The 23981-nt window shown below is 40.3% G+C and overlaps 1 protein-coding gene across 2 annotated transcripts; it reads left to right on the forward strand.

Annotated features, from left to right (window-relative positions):
* The first annotated feature begins 3685 nt into the window (after positions 1 to 3685).
* Positions 3686 to 23509, forward strand: LOC149114562 (coadhesin-like). 2 transcript variants are annotated; one of them, XM_089287203.1, is made up of 13 exons: positions 3698 to 3917; positions 5164 to 5232; positions 5986 to 6003; positions 6606 to 7042; positions 8559 to 8712; positions 9661 to 9837; positions 10387 to 10563; positions 10948 to 11118; positions 11789 to 11962; positions 12291 to 12461; positions 21165 to 21595; positions 22099 to 22255; positions 23003 to 23509. In XM_089287203.1, the coding sequence occupies exons 2-13, from the start codon at positions 5184 to 5186 to the stop codon at positions 23005 to 23007; spliced, it is 2121 nt and encodes a 706-aa protein (XP_089143329.1). In that variant the 5' UTR covers positions 3698 to 3917; positions 5164 to 5183; the 3' UTR covers positions 23008 to 23509. The 2 variants fall into 2 exon arrangements, with proteins under 2 accessions (XP_089143331.1, XP_089143329.1); XM_089287205.1 differs by lacking the exons at positions 11789 to 11962; positions 12291 to 12461 and having other exon boundaries at positions 3686 to 3917.
* The last annotated feature ends 472 nt before the right edge of the window (positions 23510 to 23981 follow it).

A 23981-nucleotide genomic window follows, 5' to 3' on the forward strand; every position in this document is an offset into this window, starting at 1 on the left:
CTGGTAGAGTTTTTAATTTCAATATGATTAAACGTCCTTTTTATGCGTTCCTGTTAAAAATGATGCAAAGTTGTCAATTTTAGTAATTTCAATTTGAAGAAAAGATCCTGTTAGTGCCTTCTTGTTGCCTGATGAAAATTTTGCGGGTTGGTCCTGCCAGGGCGCTTCGTGGCGCCTCCTGGAATAAGCTATACCTTCCCTAGTTGAATCGTCATCAGTTTATCGTACGTTATTCAGGTTATTGATTGGAAAAATAATTATACTTTTGAGCATTAGTTCCTCTATTTTCAGGGGATGCGGGGTGGGCTCACTTCTTTCGGGGGTCGTTACTTACGGACTTTTACGATTCGTTGCGTGTACGAGGCATTGGCCAAGCCATTGGTAGCCGTGCATGGTCACCTAAAGCACTGACAATCTATCTTAGCTCCATGTATTAAGTTTCTCCTCAAGCTTCCTTTTTTGCCCTCGGCTGTGTAATTGTGCGATATTTTCTACACAATAACTTCAATTGCCGAGCATGATAATACTGCACGTAACTCCCACTGCCAACGACATGCTCAGACAAGTATTCCAGATCATCTGGGTTTTTATTCCTTAAGATCTGTTTTAGACTGATTAATCAAACGCTCCTTTACGCCCGCACAAGCATCTCGATGCAAGCTCAGAGTTTATTGTGATGGCTTTCATTGGCTAAACAAGACATTTATGTCCGCTCGCCGCGCTCAACATCCATTCGTAGGCACTTTGGTATCTTTAAGTTCGTAGATCTGAACTTGGTTCAGGGGGAGAAGCAGAGGAAGGTTCATGTTGTGTAATTCGTTCATCATTGCGGGATTACTTGATTTATCGGCATTCCCCGGTTTTGTCCCCTCACGTTTTTTCCTCCCAAATCTTCCTTCACGTGTGTTTAGACGTGATCCGATATATAATGACCTTGTTTTGTTCAGATTATTGGCGTCGGGAATGACTCGAACGCACTATTTACTTTAAAAGCACTATTAATATCGTGACTTCATTTTAAAGCTTGTCTCATATACCATCGGCCCTTTCTGGTTTATTTTTTATTTAATATCATCGGCATGTCACTGAAACAGATTATGACGCCTTCCTTGGCCGCAAGTTGAAGAACCCTAGTGAGAGTATGTAAGGAATGCTAGGAAAATTTCCTACCATTTCTCTGCGGTACTTACAGTGGAAACCCCGTTCGTCCCGTCATGAGCCATCGTAATCTATTATGGCTACCATTTTGAAAGGAAGACCAACTTCTTCTGTCTAATAACTTTTTATGTAATAGCTTTGTAGTTTCTCTGTGGATATCAAGATATAACACTATCACCTAAAACTTCATCTCTCGATGGTAGACTTCCATCTCTTCAACGGGTGAAAAAGAGAATGATATCAAACATCGGCCATGTTAGTGTAATATGGCGGCCATCTTGAAGCAACGTCTAACACCTCAGGTGCAATAAGGTTTCTCTTAGTACCTTGTTACTTTTCTCTTTAAATCAAGACAGTGTCCTCTCATTTGGAACTTCATCTCTCGATATTAGAATCCCATCTTTTTCACCAGTTAAAAAGAGCATCATATAAATTAACAGCCATCTTAATCTAATATGGCTGCCATTTTAAAACAAAGTGCAACTTTCCTGGTCTAAAACGTCTTATTTAGTAGCTTGGTAGTTTTTCTGTGGATATCAAGATATAAAACTGTTATAAAAACCCTTAGCCTTCTTTTTGGCGGCATTTTGTTTCTTGTTATCGAGGCAGCGAACACCTTGTTAACCATTCCGTCACGTTATGTTCCAGCTAGGAGTTATCGTCGTGTGTAAACGGTTGGGAATTCGAATATCCTTTCACTGCAAACGCCTACTAATCCGAATACCGTAAACTTGGTGAATCCGGAAACATTTACGAGTCCGTAATAATCTCGTCCAGTGTGAACTTAGTGTTAGAGATAATTTACGGAAAGAAACGTTTTTTGTTTATAATTTTGTTAGGAATCACTACTTTCCGGAGCACTTTTTTAAATGAAAGATCTCAATAAGATCTATCTGAAAAAGCTAAAAATAATTTGTTTAAAAAAATGGTCAACTTTTGGGTATATACTGATACCTTGAAAACGGAAAGTAAGTTATCATGATGACTCTATATACCTCCATATACTAACTATTCCTTAAATTTATTTTTCTCAAAAACAGCAGCTCGTCTCAAAATTGTGTAAAATCTCCTGTCTCTAGTTTTGTTAATATTCTTATGATAGTTCAGGCGATTGTATAACAGTGGTAGGAACAGAGCAGACTGGTGTTTTCTGGCGCAATTTAATCAAAGGAAGGAGATCACTCTTGAAGTAAAACTGAACAACAAAAATGTTACGTTAAAAAAGAGAGAACAATTATCTTCGTGTCCCACTTAACGGATTGTGGGTTTGATAACACTTTGGTACGATATATAACCAACATTACAAGGTTCTTATATTACAATGATGTTTGCTTTTCTCTGCAACTGGAAAATTGCAAGACCTTGTAACCTTGTAATTAAGAACGGCAATCGTGTGATGCTCCAAAAATATACACATAATAGTCCTCAGCTGTTAGCCAGAGACTGAGCAAGGTAAGACGGTCAGAGAAGAAGAGAATTCCACAGTGTGTCACTGACTGTTTTATTAATTTCTTGCAGTTTTTAAGAGAGAAAAAATTAGAGACTCATTTACTACGTATAGTATTTCCTTATGGCGTGGTTAAGGCGAGATGTCTTGGAGCTCTAGAAAACGTTTCTAAAAATAATTACACCCGAGGGAAAATTGGACATTTATGGCTTCTCGCTTTGCCTCCCAAACATAAAGGAAAATCCACTTTTTTATGTCTTAGACAATCACTCAACGAAGTATACCGCCAGCTGCGATAATTCTATTCATCAAATTGCTGCTTGTCGCGTTTCCAAAACTCGGAATTTTAATGGTCGCGCTTCGATGAAAGTGAGAATTGCAATCATTTGAACCAAAACGCATTAATTTTGTCCCAAAAACTACATATGGAAACCTCATCGAGTCCAGAGATCGAACACAGAAGTTTTAGTAAAGCTGAAATTTCGATGAGCTTTAGAGTTCGTGACATATTTTTGTAGTTTCATGGTCTTGTTGACAATTTTCATTTGTTTCCACTTATTGCGGGGGCATCCCGGCCCGGTAAACACAATTCCCCTGCCTGTTGATAACAAGTGATGTCCTAATTTTCTAGCTATCTCTATCGCTTTTATCGCAATGTGAGTGAGATCTTGATTTAAGACAAAAATTAAATCAGTATGCTGCTAAAGCTAACCAACCGAATGAAAAACCGGCAAAACGTCTCTAACAGTAATCACACGCGAGGGAAAATTGTCCATTTATACAGCTTGCAGAGTTTAATTTCACAGCTAGTTAAGCTGTGTATATAACTGCGATGATCAAATATGTCTTCATATCCTTCTCCGCAGTTCAATTATATAATCTTTCATATATTCACTTGAATAATCACACCCGAAGGAAATTCGTCCATTAATGGCTTCTCGCTTTGCCTCCCAAACATAAAAGAAAATTCGGACCGGCGCCGTTGCGTGGGATAGAAAATCATTGAACCTTGCCCACAGCTTATTACAATAGCTATAGTTAGTAACACTTAGAAAGTTGTCTCCTTCATTTAGCTTCACCCCAAAATTAGCTCATCAGCACCTGGCCAATAGGAACAGTGTACAATCAGTGTAAATTGTTTATTTTTTTATCATTTTGTATTATAAATCAACTCTATCGACCCTAGTCTGCAACTAGACTTTCTGCATTGGGTTTCGTTGGGTGACGACTTGGATATTCCTCTCAGTTACCATCGCTATTACTGTCCTTTTCAAGTCACGATTGATTTCCATTCCTTCAATTGCCTTGGAAGGTGAGTTGTTTTCACAGTTGTAATCGTCTCTTTAAGTTTTTGATTTTTAGATCTAGGGATGACTGAAGTGAGTGATTATCATGTTTTCTCTCTAAAGCAAACTTTATTATTGTAGTGAAAGGTCAGACGTGTGATTTGTAAATCGCAGCTAAAGACAACCGAAGGCATTGTTTTCTATATCGATACAGCCTAGTAGCTATCGCCCAGAAGTGTTCACGAATGTTCAAGAGCGCCACTGTTTTTTCTGCTAAAGTTCCCCTCGACAGCAGCACTTAATGTGTCAAAAACTACATTTCTAAAATTACGAGAACATTGAATAAAAACATGCTCCAATGCCGCTTTCAAGAGAAACTTTCAAAGAAAACAATGGAGCTCTTAGACATTAGGGAAGGCTGCTAGTGTGTAACGGCAAAAATGATTAAAGCAAGCTGAAAGCTACTAGGCTGTGTCAACGTAGTGGTTGAGAAATGCCACATAGTTGCATATTATTAAACGAAAAGAGAAACTTTCAAAGAAAACAATGGAGCTCTCTCAATGGACATTAGGGAAGGTTGTTGGTGTGTAACGGCAAGAATGATAAAAGCAAGTTGCGGAAAGCTACTACATAGTTAAGATTTTAAGGAAAACGACCAATTTTTTAAGTTTAATAGACATGTTTCGACAGAACTTCTGTCATCTTCAGTTGAATGAATGATTACAAAGCAAGTTGAATAATAAGTAGGCAAAAATGCTAATTAAGACAAATGTTAACAACAGAACGTGAAAAGGTGTAAATTAAATGGATAATTTTAGATTTACATGGTGTAATTGTTGATTGAGGCAAGGTAGTTCTTTTGAAATCTTGTTCTTTTGTTGATTGAGGCAACTACCTTGCCTCAATCAACAATTACACCATGTAAATCTAAAATTATCCTTTTAATTTACACCTTTTCACGTTCTGTTGTTAACATTTGTCTTAATTAGCGTTTTTGCCTACTTATTATTCAACTTGCTTTGTAATCATTCATTCAACTGAAGATGACAGAAGTTCTGTCGAAACATGTCTATTAAACTTAAAAAATTGGTCGTTTTCCTTAAAATCTTTACATGTCTGCTGCTATCTAGACCTTTTGGATACTACATAGTTGCATATTATTAAACGAAAGGGCTGATGAGTAATGGCTCTAAACATCATGCACCCTGCATTGACTTAAAGCATTCACCGTTAACGTCATGAGAGCATTTTTTTTCCTATTTTTTTTCTTAGAGATTTGGAGCTCTTACGTAATGGAATCTTTGAAGGTTGTGTTTGTCATCATTTTGGGCCTGTCTTCAGGTATGGAGTGTGCATAATCTATTGAGAGACTAGGGGTGTGAGTCAAACAATAAGGAATCTTGTTCATTGATGTTATTTCTCTGACCGGTTTCACCTAATAACTGCAAACGTTATCAGGGAACAGATTACTGGAAGGAATTTAATTTTTCTCTCTGATGCAAATCACGCCCTTGTAATGTTGGGAACGATGAAATATTACCACAAAAACAACGTGTCTGATCAAGGTAAACTCCTGTCTACAAAAATGACCAATCATGATCATCTTCTCTAGTGACGTCAGTATGTGCATATGACCGTCACGTGTTCAAACCGAGCCTCCCTGTTCCACGCCGTCGACTTGGCTTCATGCCAGCTCTTCCACCCTGCCTTATATTTCTCTTTCTCAACAATGGACTTCGTTCCGGGGGAGTACTCCCAGAATAATCAGCTGGGGGTGTGCAGCCCGCTTCCCAAAACCCTCACCCTATTTATGACCAAAATCTGCAATTATCCATGCCCTATTTATGACCTGACCAAATTTGATACCCTATATATGGCCGTTGTGGCTGGCGCAGTTGCACTAAACATAATTTATAAAGGGCTTTTGTTGCTAGTCTTATCGAAAAAATTTTTAAAAAATTTTAAAAAATTTAAGTAGCTTCTTCTAAAAAACATACTTAATTGTCTCACTACTTTGTCAGAACAATTTGCTTTGTCGTTCCTTTCAATAATGAAGAATTCATTTATATTTCTGTACTTTTTGCTCTTTTTCAGACTTCCAGGAAGTACAAGGTCTGTCACCAAATATCTACTACTTGATTGTAATGTTGTGTATAAAATTATCTAGTCTTTCATGTAGTAGTAAAGGACTCAATACAAAAATAAGTAAGACGAAATTAGGTGCTAAAACACTTCTGGAAAATAATGACAATTCAAATGCGCCATAATTACCAATTTGTAGCAACTTCGTGAAAAAGAGGTAAAACCTTTTTCATTCCATGTTCAAACATAACATTTAGACATGGTGCTGCAAATAAAACTCGAACTGAACGGTCTCACTAAAAGAAACTGACTAAGCCATTAGTAGTAAGAAATATTTCGCTACGATGTATGTTTAATTTTGCCAGAGTGAAAATTGTAAGAGTGAGGAAAAACTGAAAATAGAATTTTTTCCCGGCAAAGAGAAAATGACAATTAATGAATTCAAAGCCTCCAGTTTCGCTTTTCCCAAGTGACATAAAGGACTTAAAAGCATGGTAGAATGCAAAAAGTATTTTTTTTTTATTTTTTAATTCTTTGCAACTTGTTCAAAAATTTAAATGAGCGGTAGATATCATTCTTATTATTTCAATTGGAAAAGACAAACATTTTTAAACACTTAATGCATTCTTTAGGAGGCTGTGCTGGCCGGAAGCTGGATATTGCCATTCTCGGGGACATATCTAAGAGTTTGAATCGCAATGACCTTTCAAAGTTCAGAAAAGTTGTTGTTGCCATGATAAGGAGAATAGGCGTGGAACCCAAAGGCAATCATTTTGGTCTCATCACGTTTGCTAATTGGGCCTGGCGACACAATCTCTTTAAGCAAACTAAATATCAGGACAGAAAAAAACTACTCAAGCTGGTGAGCAAGAAGATTAAGAACATTGCCAAAAAAGGGGGTACCCGCACTGACTTAGCCCTTAGATTAGCTTGGAGCGACCTGTTTAACCCTGATAACGGAGACAGGAAAGAGGCCGACAATCTATTGTTCCTTTTCACGGATGGAAAACCCTACGGGCATAATACCGCCAATAAAGAACTTTTCCAACGACTATCGCGAAATTTGGAGGTAAGTGAACTTTCTTTAATAACATAACATGACTTATCTTTGAAATGACTTAAAGATTTTGTAACATTTTCGTAAAATAGTGGAGAATGAGCAGTCTAGTGTACCATGAGAAAAACAACCGGAACCACAACCTGAAGGCATTGCAGCACTAGCCATAAACATTCTCTTTTTTTACAAGAATATTGTTTTCCTGGCCCAGGCTGAATATTCTTATTCTTCTGCCGATTCTAGGCTCAAAATATTCTTTGAATATTTTTAGATTATAGGAATAAAAAGTGGACTATGCCCACAAAACTTCAAATTATCTGTTCTCTCATGACTTTGATGGCATTGAAGTCATTTTTTGAGCCAGATTGCAGGCAATACACCCTGATATGACACACATAAATCTTGCAGGAATGTTATGACATCGAACCTACGCCTAGTGCTGTTTTTGTTGTTTTTTTTGGCTGATTTTGCCGCTCAGGGAAGGAAGAATTTTTATACAGTTTTTTTATTGTATTATATTGTGTTTACAATTTTTCAAAACAAACAAACTATGTGTTTTTTTTTCAAAATCTCAGCGTCGGCTTCATTCTTTAAATATTCTAAAAATTTCGTAAATTTTAGCCTCGATATTTTTATAAAGTATATTCTTATAAAAAGAAACAGTTTATGGCGTATAGTCAACCAAGATAACACGTTATGGTGCTGGTCTTTCCTGAGCTTTTCATCGAATCTGCTTGCTCAAATGTTCGATAGGCTTTAACAATCATTCTCGTGGCAAATAATCAGTGTGTTTTTCACAAATGTCCAAAACAAGAAAAGAGTAAAAAACACAATGCACCGGGTAAAAAATATCCACTTGATGATTTGCGTTTTATCGTGACGCTATTTATTTACTTTCTTCTTCATACAGGCAATGGCCTTACTGTAATGCTTAAAGTGATTCTCTAGCAAATGAACCCGCCATAGATTTCCGATGAAACTTGGTATGACAAGGAGATATTAAAAACGTAATAAAAAGAGGGGGTCACCGCCAGAAAAAATGTCTTCAAATTAAATAGCCTGCATTTTTTTATCCTTTAAAGGAAACATAGTTTGGACATGCGCTGTTGAGCCCGTCATGTCTCCCTCTGTAGTATTTATTTCACTGCAAAAAAAGTACCCATAGATTTCTGTTAATATTTTTCTCAGTTATTGAAGATATTGTTCTCATTGAAATTATGAAATAAAAAGTGGGGGTCACGGTGTTCGTTTAAGAGAAAAGGAGCATTTATTTCGCTATCGAGCTTAGTTTGTGGGAAATCTCTTTACGTTTTGTACGCGCACGCGCTCATGTGCGCGCGCAAATGACGCGAAAATCTTGCGCAGTAGAGATGCGCAATGCAATACTAAGGAATCACCTTAACTTGATTGAAGTATAACCTTTAGTTCTAATTTGTATTCATATGCACTTCAACTTTTAAGAAGCGACAAGGCGAGTATGGATCTGACTTGCAATCCTAAAAGTTATCGTATTGTTCTATTTCAAAAGAATAAAGGTGTTAAAATCATCGCTGTTGGAATCGGAGACAACATCAACAAGGGTTTCATGTATAAAGTTGTTGGAAAGAAGGGGAAAGTGATATTAACGAAGAATTTTGATTCCCTACTTGACAAAATTGGAGACGTCATAGACAAAGCCTGTGGTGAGTGGAATAATCTACAAGCTGTGCTTATTGAGGTTTTGTGGAACCGAGATAGCTAGCTTCTCTTTACGTATAACTCATAAAGGGAAATTGCAGATTACCTAACTGTACATGGATTTGAACATTAAAACTGACTTGCATTTTTTATGCATTCTCTAATGGATTAAGCGTTTCTTGTAGGAAGTCTTGAGTCACTCCTTAAATGACGCAGGGCTGAGATGTAGATGTAAATAGAATGTTACGAGTTCAGTGAATTAGTCGAAGATTAATTTAGGGAGCTTAAGCAATGTCGTCGTCGTCGCCGAGGACGACGCCTAGTAGAAAATGTAGCTATATTTTACCCGCGAAATTCGCGATTGCCTAGATCTGTTCAGTATACCATGGCTGTAAAAACGTGCTTAAGCTAAATATGCAATGACGGCCTTCAATTTCATATGAAAATACGAAAAATTAGCCGTCGTCGTCCGCGCTCAGACGACACGGAACTTGGTCATTTTCACGTTCTTGTCTCGCCCAGGACTGCAAAGAAATGCACAAAGATTTATAACGAACGTGCACAGCTATTGTTTTACTCATTAAGTCTTTTGTTTGGTGACGTTCTCGCTGCCGTCGTCGTCGTGGTTTGCTTGAGCTCCCCAAGTATAAAAGACGACGTTTTCAGCGTAACGGATCAAGTTCATACTTCCTAGTAAATATCATAATGATTTATCGATATTAACTTGTTTCAGAACAAACTCAAGATATAATTTGCCAAGGTTTGCTAATACTTTCAAAAACATGTTGCTATCAAGGCTTGATTTTATGCAATTTTCAATTATTTCCAGATCAAGTGTGGTCCATCAAAGAGCTTTGACATGATACCTTAATTTATGATTCTTTATAAAAGAAGTCAATTAACCCAACAGAATAGATTGCAGTAATGAAAATTTACCCTTTTTCCTTTAACAGCAATTGACGGTGGCTACACTGATTGGAAAGAATCTTCTGTGTGTACTGTGACGTGTGGAGGAGGAACCCAGACACTAACAAGAACCTGCACCAAGCCCCCGCCATCTAACGGTGGAAAAGGCTGCAGTGGCCTGGGACCAGCTAAGAAGGTTGTTCCATGCAATGAACAGGAATGCCGTAAGTTAATATTGTTTCCCTTATTGTTGTATATTTTGTCAGTTACCTGTCTGGAGATATCGACTGAAGCGAGTTAGTACAAATTTAATGTTCTTCGACCGCTGAGGGATTTTTAGAGAGACCAACCAAAATAAATTGACGTTCAAACTCTGTTTACGCGCGCTCCTTGTCCTGACGTTAACGTGCCCATAGTAACGTCGGTATTCTTTGATCTTCTTTCAGGAATAAATTTTTGGAGAATTGAATTTAGTTTGGAGAGCATATAGACACTATAAATTGATTATAACTTTACGACTTAACCATCAGTAACTGCAGCAAATATGAGAGAAACCCCTTAAATACTGAACGAGACATTTGCTAAAGACGATGATATGGCGACGTCGTCATCATCATCATTATAGCCACCAACATCATCACCATCATCTCTTGTAGGAAGTCTTAAATCCCTGACGTTTACCTTAATTTAGTTTACTGTTCTTCATGAAAGAAGTCACTTAACCAACAAAATAGAGCGCAGTAGTGAAAGATTTCCCCTTTTCCTTTTAACAGCAATTGACGGTGACTACACTGATTGGAAGGCATCTTCTGTGTGTACTGTGACGTGTGGAGGAGGAACACAGACACTAACAAGAACCTGCACCAATCCCCCACCATCTAACGGTGGAAAGGACTGCAGTGGACTAGGACCAGCTACAAAGGATGTTTCATGCAATGAACAGGGATGCCGTAAGCTGACATTATTTCACTAACGATGCAATGCAGTACTAGTATATGCTGTAACATATAGTTCCATAACATATCGTTCTGTATCGATCTTCTAAGTTTATTTTCAGTCTGAATATTGAGTTGAAAATGGGTTTGCATACTATTATCACCATCAGTATTATAACAATCTTCACAACTACCACCAGCGTCATCATCATCTTCATCATCATCATCGTCATCATCATTAGAATCCTCCACGGGCAACTTTCCCCTCGCTTGTCACCAAATTTTTCAAATGGGCAAAACTAAATGAAGTCCAAACTTTGAAATTGTATTAATTGAAAACACCGAGATATTTTTATGTTTCTTTTCATGCATTAAGACGCAATACTTTTGATATTGCAGCCGTTGACGGACGGTATTCTGATTGGTCGGCGTGCTCGGAGTGCAGTGTGACGTGTGGAGGAGGAACACAGACACTAACAAGAACCTGCACCAATCCCCCGCCATCTAACGGTGGAAAGAACTGCGATGGACCAGCCCAGAAGACAGCCCCGTGTAATGAAGTAAATTGCCGTGAGTATTATTGGAAATAATTGGTAACACTCATTTATGACATTTAATTTCTGTGGGATGTTGAACGACATGGTCGAAGTGTCGGGAGAAGCAAGTGGGTTATATATAGCCAATGCATTATTGAAATGGGTTTGAACCAAACGAAAAAACAGAACCATGCAATGAACAAGAATGCCGTAAGTGCTTTTTACATCAATTGCACTAGCTTTTTTTTGTTCTTACAATGAATTATTTTCATATTAAATTTTCATGAAATTTACCTCAAAAGGCTGGTTAATTTAAATTGCTCCACTTTGGGAAGAGTTATCTGCCTTTTAGAGAGTGAAAAATAGTTTTCCAGTTGATAAAATGCAAGGAAAGTAAGAGCGGGAAATTCCAAGGTTTACATTTCGGTATTTTGACTGTTGGTCATCAAACTACTGAAAATCAACCCAATGAAAAGGTTTCTGGCAGAAAAAAAATTTATCAGGTTACAAAGAGGATCGGAAATTTGAAGTTATTATAATAAGTGTCACTCAGAAGTCCGATCTAAATAGGTTATTCTTTTGTAAATAAATCCACTTAAGTTGTTCTCGCAGTCAAGATGAAAAAGTATCCAATTTATAACGTTAACGTGGTTACTTTTCTTGCAACGTGCTCGATTTCAAATATTATTCTTTCCTTCTTTTAGCTGTTGACGGCGGCTACACTGATTGGTCGATTTCTGAGTGCAGTGTGACGTGTGCAGGAGGAATACAGACACTCACAAGAACCTGCACCAATCCCCCGCCATCTAACGGTGGAAAGGACTGCAGCGGATTAGGTCTAGCGGAAAAGACAATTTCTTGTAACAAACAAGAATGTCGTAAGTATTTTTTTGGAACAGTTACAGGCTCTCTTCAGTTTATCTTAATCATTGTATCTTTTAAAATGAATGAGGACTCTCTTTTTCTTTAGCCCTTATCGATGATTACGTGTAACAGTCAACGTCTCGTTAACGATTTGTTGTACAAGTGTGAACTGAAAATAGAGAAACGAGGCAGTGGGTGATTTGACTGAAGAAATATCAAGACAACGTTGGAAGGAAGAAGCATTAAATGAAGACCAAACTTTGAAATTGTATTAATTGAAAACACCGAGGTATTTTCATGTTTCTTTTCATGCATTAAGACGCAATACTTTTGATATTGCAGCCGTTGACGGACGGTATTCTGATTGGTCGGCGTGCTCGGAGTGCAGTGTGACGTGTGGAGGAGGAACACAGACACTAACAAGAACCTGCACCAATCCCCCGCCATCTAACGGTGGAAAGAACTGCGATGGACCAGCCCAGAAGACAGCCCCATGTAATGAAGTAAATTGCCGTGAGTATTATTGGAAATAATTGGTAACACTCATTTATGACATTTAATTTCTGTGGGATGTTGAATGACATGGTCGAAGTGTCGGGAGAAGCAAGTGGGTTATATATAGCCAATGCATTATTGAAATGGGTTTAACCCCAGCTTTCATCGTCTTCTTTGGAGAGCAACTGGTTGCTGTTGTTATTTTTTATTTAAAAAAATTCTAAATCTAAGGCAAAACTTTCAAACAGTTTTGTTGTAAAATATGGCTCGCGTCAGCGTGAGGAGCGGATATTTTTTTGGGAATGTTTTTAGTGATAAATAAACTTGCGCAAGTGATTTTATAAGAGACGCTTCTGTAACGTCAGGTTCACAGCGACTGTTGAAAGGCTGAATTGTCACTTGCTAGACAACTTGTCGCGATGAGACTAGCGTGTGTGGGAGATGCTTTACTAATCGAATAAAGCCAGAGATCACGGAAAATCAGCTGTGATTGACGGTGATTTAATTGACGATAATCGAACGTAAACTGAAATATAATGTAATGAATAAACTAATTACTAGATAATAAAAGATTACAAGATGACAAGAGTCACGAAACAATAATAGCAAACATTCCAATCATAACTGCGATATGACAATACTTCCAGTCAAACTTCTCAGTAAAGATACAATTAAAATCATCAGTGATCCCAAACAGATACGCATACTGCTAACTGTCCTAATACAATAAATGATAACACTCTAAAAACTTGAAAGCAATAAAATTGTACGATGTGATAAAAACGTGCTTGCGTGAGCGCCACTGAAAGCGATGTGGGAATTTACTAGCAAGGAAAGGACTTAACTGAATTACCAGAGATTCTTATAGGAAAGTTGCTAAATTGAAACCTAAGCTAGGGGGAGTGTGAACTATAAAGATCTATCGCTAAAAACAAGATGAAATAAAAACTTTGAAAACTGGGGCTCTGCCACGTGTTGGACTTAGTACAATAGGCTGTTGTACAAAGAAACCGAGACTAAAGGTACTTAAGGTTAAAAAACGTCAAAACTTGAAACTTATACTAAAAAGCAAGCATAGAAAATAGTTTGTACTTACACATCGGTTCCCGCTTGCACTCTAAATAGTCAAGGGTAGCTTAAAACTTAATTTACTTGAAAACACGTACTGTGCACGCACGATAACTGAAACTTGAACTACTGGCGGGAATATGTCGCTAACACTATCTATATACGTCCACGTGTAAAAACGGATGACGTCATTGCTAAGCAACAAATTGGCGAATCAGAAAGAGTTAAGATTACTCACTTAATTAGAGAAGCCTCGATATAGTGTTCATTACATGGCTCCCCTGAAATATCCAGATATTTCACTAATCACTGTTTATGTAACTAACTAATGTTCAATGTCTACAATGTCTATAAGCTATATTTATCATGAAAATTAATGTTACAGTTCATGGTTGGCAGCAGGCTCCTCGGCCGGGACTACTCCGGTCTTTATTCAGGGGATGGCACAAGAAGTACCAGTTTCTGTACCGGTCTCTCCAGATACCGCATGGGTCCTGACCTCCTTCCTTTCTTGTCCAGGCAGGCATCTGGTAGAGCCACTTGAACTTTGCGGACTTGACCATCTTGGCTTGGGTAGACCGTGGCGACGCGGGCGGGTTGCCATGCATTCCGTGGAAGGTTGGTGTCCTTAACCATCACGACATCGCCGACACGTAGATTTCGACGAGGCCGCGTCCACTTCTGTCGTTCCTGAAGACTTAGTAAATACTCTTTTCGCCAGCGGGTCCAGAATTCGTTGACGAGGTGTTGCACACGTCTCCAGCGTTTGCGGGTGTACATGTCAGCTGGCTCAAATTTTCCGGGTGGTGAGAGTAGAACCTTAGATTTCATTGTCAGCAAGTGATTAGGGGTTAGCGGTTCTGGCGAATCTGGGTCTGAAAGGTGATTGGTGGTGAGGGGGCGGCTGTTGACTATCGCTTCCGCCTCGCACATTAGCGTCCTCAGGGACTCATCATCCAGCTGTGTACCATTGTTAGAGAGAAGTGAGGATAGGATTGAGCGCACCGTCCTTATTTGCCTCTCCCATACTCCGCCCATGTGGCTTGCGGCTGGAACGTTCATCTCGAATTTGATCCAGTCACACTGTGACTTAAGGAGTTCTTCCTTAATATGGCTATCATTCATTTCTTCTAAAGCTTCTTTGAGTTCTCGACGAGCTCCTACGAAATTTGTTCCATTGTCGCTTCTTAGCTGTCTCACTGGGCCCCTACGACTTAGGAAGCGTCTCAACGCGTTTATGAAGGAGTCTGTGTCCAGTGAGGCTGCAGTCTCCAGATGGATAGCTCTTGACGACATACAAGTGAATAGGACTCCATAGCGTTTTAGTTCCTTGCGCCCTTCTTTAATCGTGAATGGGCCAAAGTAGTCTACGCCGCAATATGTGAAGGGTGGGCAGCTTTCTAGTCGGTCCTCGGGAAGGTCAGACATCTTCTGCTCAATAACGGCACCTCGCAGCTTCCTACATGTCACACAGGAAGCAATGACGTTACTCACAGCGGACGAGCCTCCAATGATCCAAAAACCGCGGGATCGAATCTCGTTGAGCGTTATTCCTTTGCCTTGGTGTTTGCTGCGCTCGTGGTAGTACTTAATTATAAGGCTGGTCACGTGGCTGCCTTTGGGTAGGATTACTGGATGCTTCACCTTGTCTGAGAGATCTGCATGCTTGAGGCGGCCGCCAACGCGTAGGACTCCGTATTCATCGATGAACGGATCTAACTTGTTGATTGAACTGCGTAACTTCGCAGTTTTCTGCTTCGGGAAGGATCCCTGTTCTTCTGCTTCCCTTGCAGGTAACTTAAACTCGCCTTGAAAGGCCTTAGACTGCGCGGCGTGAATGATTGACCTTCCGGCCTCCTCCAAATCTTCAGCTGACACTTGGGCCACTTCGCTTGGTTCTTTGTTCACGCGTTTCCTTAGTTTCTGGATGTACTTCGAACAGAGTGCTACTGCTCGCCGGGCTCGGTACCAATCAGAAAAACGCTCGATTCTCTCTTCTAGGGTGGCCATTCTTTGATCGACTAAGGATGATGCCATGGCGACGGATTTCTTGACCTCTGGGTCGTCGTACTTCAAGTTATGTTCTTGTTCGTCATCGTTCAGCCATTCGCCTTCTTCCTTCCATAACATCTCTGGTCCCAGAATCCACCGCGAATCTCGGAGCTCATCGGTCTTCATTCCACGTGACGCTTCATCTGCTGGGTTCTGTTTAGTGTCAACATACCGCCATTGGCTTCTATGGGTACTGTCTTGTATCTCTTGTACTCTGTTAGAGACAAATACATGAAAACGTCTGCTTTCATTGCTTATGTACCCAAGTACAACTTTGCTGTCCGTCCAGAAGAAGTCCTCATCGATCCGGTATTCTAGCTCACGATGAATCTGTTGACTTATCCGTACGGAACAAACAGCGGCGGTTAGCTCGAGTCTCGGGATGGTTACAGGTTTGAGAGGAGCTACTCGCGATTTTCCCATCACGAAAGCGCAGTGGACCTTGTTTGCATCATCTACGAGACGTAAATAGCTACACTGGCCATAGCCCCGGACGCTTGCGTTACTGAAATGGTGCAGCTCTGCTCTGACGACTTGACCGAAATCGTTAGGCTTGTAACACCGAGGAATCGTGATGTTCTGTAGTTTCATCAGTTCCATTCTCCATTTCTCCCATCTCATCTTCGTGTCTTCTGGTATTGGATCGTCCCAGTCCAAATGGAGACTGCATAACTCTTGCAGTATTGACTTTCCTTGAAGCACCAGGGGGGCTACAAAACCTATAGGGTCATATATAGAGCTTACTGTCGACAGGATACCTCGTCTCGTGCATGGTTTGTCTTGCAGGACGACGCTGAATTCGAAGCTGTCAGATTCGACGCGCCATTGAACTCCTAGTGTGCGTTCTAAGGGAAGTTCGTCCAGGTCTAGGTCTATCTCTTTAACTCCCTCTGCCCTGTCACTCTCGGGGATGTTCTTGATTACCTCTTTGCTGTTGGGCAAGAACTTGTGAAGATTGAATCCTCCTTGGTGGCACATGGCTTTTACATTTTTCACCAATTCTACTGCTGACGCTGCTGTAGCGACTGACTTCAAGCCGTCATCCCTGTTGTTAGGGAGACCTTTGAATCTTTCCTTCAACGGGAGTGGAAGTTCGTAGTGGCCGTCGTCACGTCTGTGTATGCGCGTCTCTGCGATGTTTAGAAACCTCTTGTCTTCCTTGGAGAGACTTTGCTGAGCCATGTGCTTATTTTCCGCAAAGTCCATCTCAAACATTTGATCTACATAGCAGGGGTTTAGAACCTCCTTTGTCTTGTCTTCCAGGATGAAACTAACGTGGCTTGTTTCAGGCGTGTTCTCATGTGCTATAATCCTGTTGCACGTTGCTACACCGTCTTCGTCTAGGGGGGTCTCTGAAAGACTGGCCGGTCCGACTATGCACCAACCAAGGAGTGTTCGGACTGCGTATGGATCTTCGCTTTTACCAGTTATCACTTCCTTTGGTTTAATGGCCTTCGGGCAGTTGGATCCGATCAGTATTCCAACGTCGAGGTTTTCGTCTAGCGCAGGTATTTTGTCCCTTATTTTCTTCAGGTGTTGCCACTTGTCTGCTACTGCTGGGGTTGGGATTTGGTCCTTTCTGGATGGGATTATGTCTCTTGCATACGCCTTAGGGAGTTCGACCTGCGCGCGTCTGTCGGGGCGCTCCACTATCAATCCGTCGATACGGGATACAGGGATTACTTTGCGGCCGTGCATTGTGCTTAAATTGAGACTTGTGTCGACTCCCTCAACTCCAAGCTCGCTCTTTACCTTATTTGTCACGAACGTCGTGTCACTAGCGTCATCTAAGAGTGCGTACGTTTTAATTTCTTTGCTGGGATTATCCTTATGGTACAGGACTACAGGCACGATTCGACACATGATGATGGCGTTCGATGTACCGACAGAACTGTGGGAGACGCTGGCAGCGTTTGAGTGAGCAGACTCGGCAGCGTGGTCTGGTTGCAAGGGTTGGGGTGGATTGCGTGACGACTGAGCGCTTGGCGGAGTTTGCTCGCTGCGTGTCTTTGACTTTAGAGTCGCTCCGTGTAGCAAGGTGTTGTGACGCTTTCCGCACTCACCACAGGTTTGCTTGGATGTGCAGTCAGCGGAAACGTGACCCGCTCTGAAGCATCTGAAGCATAGGCGTTTCTCGATGATGAGATCCAACCTCTTGTCTGCAGTAGCCTTGGTGAAATTGCTGCACTTCACTATTGTATGTTTGCCATTGCAGGCTGGGCAGGACTGTTCGCGCCCCGATGTGGTTGCTGATTGTGTCTGTTCAGAATGGCCTACTGGAGTGGTAGAAGTGGCCAATGATTGACTTGGATTGATTCCACCTTGATACCTCGACCTTGTGCCACGGGTGTTGTCTCTAACCGGGCCGTTCCTTTTCCTTTCTCTCTTAAGTACGTCTGGAGAAAAGATCGGGTCGTTTGCTACTTCGGCTTCTTGTTTGACAAACTTGACAAAGTCCGTAAAACCCACGAGTCTCTTTCCCTTTACCTGAGTTTCATGAGCGGACCTACACCACTTGACGCCCGAGTACGACGGCAACTTGGCGGAGATCGACTGTAGGATCTGAGTGGAATCCAGCTCCGACATAGATTTCATAGTCTTCATAGCCTCTTCACAGCGCACCAAAAAGTCAGAGAATTCCTCCAGTCCTTTACTATCACCATCACTGATCTGTCGCCAACCTCTAAGTTTCTTTTTGTAGTCTTCGGCTACCACCACAGGGTTTCCAAAACGCTGATCGAGCAGTTTCCGGGCTTCGCTGTATGCGGTTTCAGAGTTCGTCGCTAGGAAACCTTTAACCACCTCGTTGGCCTTGCCGGTCGTGTATTTTTCTAAGAAGAACAATTTGTCCTTATCAGCGGGGACGTTGGCGGCGATAATACTATCAAATGCGGTCACGAAAGCCGGATATTCGAATGAGTTGCCGGAAAATGTCGGAGGCTCCTTAACGGGGAGGTGAAAGGTCCTTTGTTGATTGATTAGCGCTGAGCTTAATTGCGTTTGTTGGGCTTGAAGGTTGACCAGTTGGTTAAGGGCGAAACTTATACTAGATGATGGTTCAAAGTTCGGTATATTGTTTGCTGGTTGCTGGCCAAAGTTGTCTGGAATCGTGTTAGGCACAAAAGGAGGGTTGTTGGTGTTCATTTCCTGTTTTGCAATTCTTGTCGTGACGGCTGTTGGTTGTTGGGGGCTTATCTCCTTGTCCTCGAGTTTAATTTCCTGTTTTGTTTGCGTGTTTAATTTATATTCTTCATCTAGAATTTCTTTGAACGCACTTTCTTCTGCCTTTGCGAGCGCATACTCCTTTTCTAGTTGAATGCGCCTGAGTTCATTTTCCTTTTCCAGAAATTCCATTTCTATTTTGACTTTAGCTGCCTTTGCTGCGGCGTCCGCTCTAGCTTGTGAAACGGAACGCGAAGAGGACCTAGTCGACCCTTTAGATGACTTGGTTCTTACTTTTGATCTATGGCTCGACGAGGCGCTAGATTTGGTGAAAAGCGATTCTTTTTCAAGGCGCTGGATTTGTTCACAAAGCTTCATTCTTTGTTCAGTAAATTCTCGATCTCTAACGTCATACCACTGATAGGATTCTTCCTTTTCTGCGGGACTATCCAGCAGACTTTCGTATGTGTAGCACGCTTGATTAAAGACATCTTTTAGAGAATCTAATTCATTGCGTTCGACTTCCAAAACTTCTAATTCCGTTTGGGGATCTTCACGTAGTTTCTTAATGTGATCTAATTTTCTTTTAAGATTTCGGAAAGCTGTTTCTTTTCTTTTTGCTCTCAATTCCTTTAGAAAGCTCTTTCCCTTCTCTGAGAACTTCTGTTTTCGCTTTGAAATTTTGACATTGAGTTCTGACTGGGCAATGGGCACAACATTTTCTCGGTCTCCATCAGTGTCTTCGTCAAGAAACGACGCTAGCTCTTCAGGTGCGGATGCGATACTCATTGTTTGTCACGAAATACCGATGACGAATTTAGAACAAGCCACGATGTTTTACTGTAACGTCAGGTTCACAGCGACTGTTGAAAGGCTGAATTGTCACTTGCTAGACAACTTGTCGCGATGAGACTAGCGTGTGTGGGAGATGCTTTACTAATCGAATAAAGCCAGAGATCACGGAAAATCAGCTGTGATTGACGGTGATTTAATTGACGATAATCGAACGTAAACTGAAATATAATGTAATGAATAAACTAATTACTAGATAATAAAAGATTACAAGATGACAAGAGTCACGAAACAATAATAGCAAACATTCCAATCATAACTGCGATATGACAATACTTCCAGTCAAACTTCTCAGTAAAGATACAATTAAAATCATCAGTGATCCCAAACAGATACGCATACTGCTAACTGTCCTAATACAATAAATGATAACACTCTAAAAACTTGAAAGCAATAAAATTGTACGATGTGATAAAAACGTGCTTGCGTGAGCGCCACTGAGAGCGATGTGGGAATTTACTAGCAAGGAAAGGACTTAACTGAATTACCAGAGATTCTTATAGGAAAGTTGCTAAATTGAAACCTAAGCTAGGGGGAGTGTGAACTATAAAGATCTATCGCTAAAAACAAGATGAAATAAAAACTTTGAAAACTGGGGCTCTGCCACGTGTTGGACTTAGTACAATAGGCTGTTGTACAAAGAAACCGAGACTAAAGGTACTTAAGGTTAAAAAACGTCAAAACTTGAAACTTATACTAAAAAGCAAGCATAGAAAATAGTTTGTACTTACACATCGGTTCCCGCTTGCACTCTAAATAGTCAAGGGTAGCTTAAAACTTAATTTACTTGAAAACACGTACTGTGCACGCACGATAACTGAAACTTGAACTACTGGCGGGAATATGTCGCTAACACTATCTATATACGTCCACGTGTAAAAACGGATGACGTCATTGCTAAGCAACAAATTGGCGAATCAGAAAGAGTTAAGATTACTCACTTAATTAGAGAAGCCTCGATATAGTGTTCATTACAGCTTCATTTTTTTTATACTTCACCATATCTTGTTTAACCTTCACTTGATAACCACTGCTCTGTATGTGCATACATACTATGCTGCATTGCTCTGCATTCACACTGTATTGCACTGTTTTGCCTTGGCTTGCCCTCCACAGTACGGTGCACATTGCTTTGTTTGACTACATCTATCCTTCTTCATGTAAAGCTCACTTAGAGAAACTAAATTTGTCTGATGTTTCTCTCGTAAACATTCAATAAGATTCTTAGGCCAGTATCTCGACACTGAAAAATTTTAAAAATAACATTAGACAAAACGACCTTATCGTTTTCATTGAGGGCATGTGGACAACGTGTGTTGTGTGCACTATTTAAGGAATTTATATACATATAGTCACAAACACTTTTATTATGATTGTAAATACATTAACACGTTTTACGTTCTTACCTTAGAACAATTTTAGCATGTGTAAAAATTTATATCTCTTATTCATTTATTTTTATTGTTATTGTTTGAGTGTCCACAATTAGTTATTTAAGCTAAATACTGAGACACTTGGATAAAGTTCATTCATTCAATCGTTCAGTCATTCTATAACCACAATCACCATTACCTTTTATCGCCACAGCACCTCCTTGTACTGCAGGACTTGACATTGGGATCATTCTCGACAAATCAAACAGCGTTGGAAAAAAGAACCTGGGAAAAGCTATGGAATTCTTGAAGAAACTGGCTGGTGAGTTCAATCCTTCACCAGAAGCTGATCACTTTGGTTTAATCACATTTCACAACAAGGCCAACTTGGTGTTTAACTTCAACCAGTACCAGAATAAGGCTGCCCTTTTACAGAAAATAGCCGAAGAGCCAATAGACTTGGAAGGACAAACTCGCACCGATCTGGGGCTGATAAAGGCGAAGGACGAGCTGTTTACCGAAGCAGGAGGAGACAGACCAGACAAACCAGATATCCTGTTCATTTTTACGGATGGTAAACCAACTCATCCCAAAAAGAACTTTAATTTTACAGCATTTTTTGAAGAAATTGCAGAAGATTTCAAGGTGAGTATCTGCAGTGCAGTGCAGTGCTGTGAGGTGCTGTGAGGTGCAATGCTGTGCAGTGCTGTGCAGTGCTATGCAGTGCTATGCAGTGCAGTGCAGTGCTGTGAGGTGCTATACAGTGTACTGCTGTGCAGTGCTATGTAGTGCTATGCGGTAAAGTGCTGTACAATGCAGTGCTGTGCGGTGCTGTGAGGTGCTGTGCAGTGCAATGCAATGCTGTGCAGTGCTGTGCTGTGTAGTGCGGTGCTTTGCTTTGCTTTGCTGTGCTGTGCTGTGCTGTGCTGTGCTGACGGTGCTGTGCTGTGCTGTGCTGTGCTGTGCTGTGCTGTGCTGTGCTGTGCTGTGCTGTGCTGTGCTGTGCTGTGCGGGACAGTGCTGTACAGTGCTATTCATTACTACATCATCCATTTATCTTTCATCATCTCTTTGTGCGTCTGCCACCCAGCCTTTTTATTTCTAATCATATATACGGCGTGCACTACAACTTTTGTCCTTTCTAACAGGCAAAGGATATTTATACAGAAGCAGTGGGGATTGGTAAAGGAATAAACTTCGAGACTCTTCGTCAGATTGCAGGTGCTGATAACCCTGTAACACTGGTGAATGACTTTGCCAAACTCATGGAAGAGATTCCGGTTATCAAATCAAAGGCTTGTTCTGGTGAGTGGTCAGAGAGAGTTGCCGGCGATTCTGGTTTTTTTGAGCCACTTGCTGTTTGGTCCCTAAATTAAGGTCTATTTTCAAATTACACCCTGTGTTTTTTTCACTTGCGGTTACTCAAATAAGCATCTCTTTTTTTTTCCCCTTTTCCCGAGAAACACCCCTCGATTTTTCTACAGAATTAACCAGGGTTTTCTGTCCATTGATGAAAGTATTGAAATTATCCGGACCTCGATTATCCGGACTATTCGATTATCCGGACTTTTTCTCTGGTCCCAATTTTTTCATGAATATCAATTAGTTGTGATCTTGAAAACTCAAAGTCGTAAAAAGCCCAATAATCCTTTCAAAAGACTGTTGAAACAGCATATTATCCTGTGGGCTTTTCAAAATTCGCAAGTGCGACGAGACAAAGAAATATTCTGATGCGTTCAGCTGAAATCTGATTGTCTCAACATTTTAGACCTTTGTAAATACCTGAACTGAAAGTTTTTATTTGTAAATACATACAGGCTGTGTAGATTTCACAATTAAAATGATGTTTCTTTGCTGTATACCTTTTGTTTACATTTCTATCTCATTAATATTCATGTTTTCGATTATCCGGACTCTCGATTCTCCGGACTATTTACCAAGGTCCCGACGAGTCCGGATAATCGAGGTTCGACTGTAACTTTAATGAATATGAAAAGGTGATAAGATTGCCGTTGAGTAAAAGACTCAGCTGTTTTTTATTTTGTTTTGCAGATTAAAGAAGTTTGTCGTTCAAAACCCAATGTTTGAGATGAACGGCGTAAACAAGATTCGGGCTTGTTTGTTTGTTTCTTATTTCAGCTTCTTTGTAGAGAATAGTATGACAGTAAATATATCTTAAAACTTTGAAAAATACACAATTTAAGTAATAGGTCAAAATGACTAGGTATTTTATTTCGGTGTTTTTTCTGGTGCTGATTTGAGCTCAAAGACGTCTGCATCATATTGAGCAGAATATAACCACTTGACTACATCTTTAGTCTAGACCATGATAAAATTTCTTAATATTGATATAATTTTGGATCAGGGATAAAATGACAAAAACCTAATGTTAAAAGGTAGAAGTGATGTCAGTTTATATCATAACTGAGGTTTATCAGAACCCTGTGCACCAATAAACGACAGGTTTAGCAAGTGCTTTGTGTTAAATAAATTACTGTAAGTTGCCTTGCAACATGGATTTACTGCTGGTTTTATAAAAAGTTTCCGTTTTATTTGCAATACGTGTTGTTTATTTACAATGTCCTCAGTTACACTGTTATACCCCGTATAACGTAAATCCACATGGCTAGATAGCAAATTATTATACTTACTATTTGCCCTTCATCGTTGCGTCTTAGTAGATTTCTAGTCGGAATCTCGATATTTCCGGCCGTGCGACATTTTCGGGCGAAAGTTTACAACAAGAGTTATCACTCGAAAATATCGCGTCGTCCCGACTGGCTGCCCCTGGGATTCGGAGAATGAATCTGCTCTGTAATTCACCAAAGTGTTCTCGCTTGAGTTGACATTTAGCATTTATATCCCCATGTCCCCAGTTTAGTGGCGCACGCTACGCACGGCATACTGATAACAGCCACCCTTACTTTTGTTGTTGTGAGTACAAACTTTTATCCACAAAAACATGCCTGCTGCGCTGCCGGATTTTGTCTCGCTCCTTATTTTCGTACGGGAAAGATAAGTAGACTAAGCA

The sequence above is a fragment of the Orbicella faveolata genome, unplaced genomic scaffold, assembly GCF_042242905.1.
Source record: "Orbicella faveolata isolate gen_17 unplaced genomic scaffold, um_ofav_v1 contig_14, whole genome shotgun sequence".
Taxonomy (NCBI): domain Eukaryota; kingdom Metazoa; phylum Cnidaria; class Anthozoa; order Scleractinia; family Merulinidae; genus Orbicella; species Orbicella faveolata.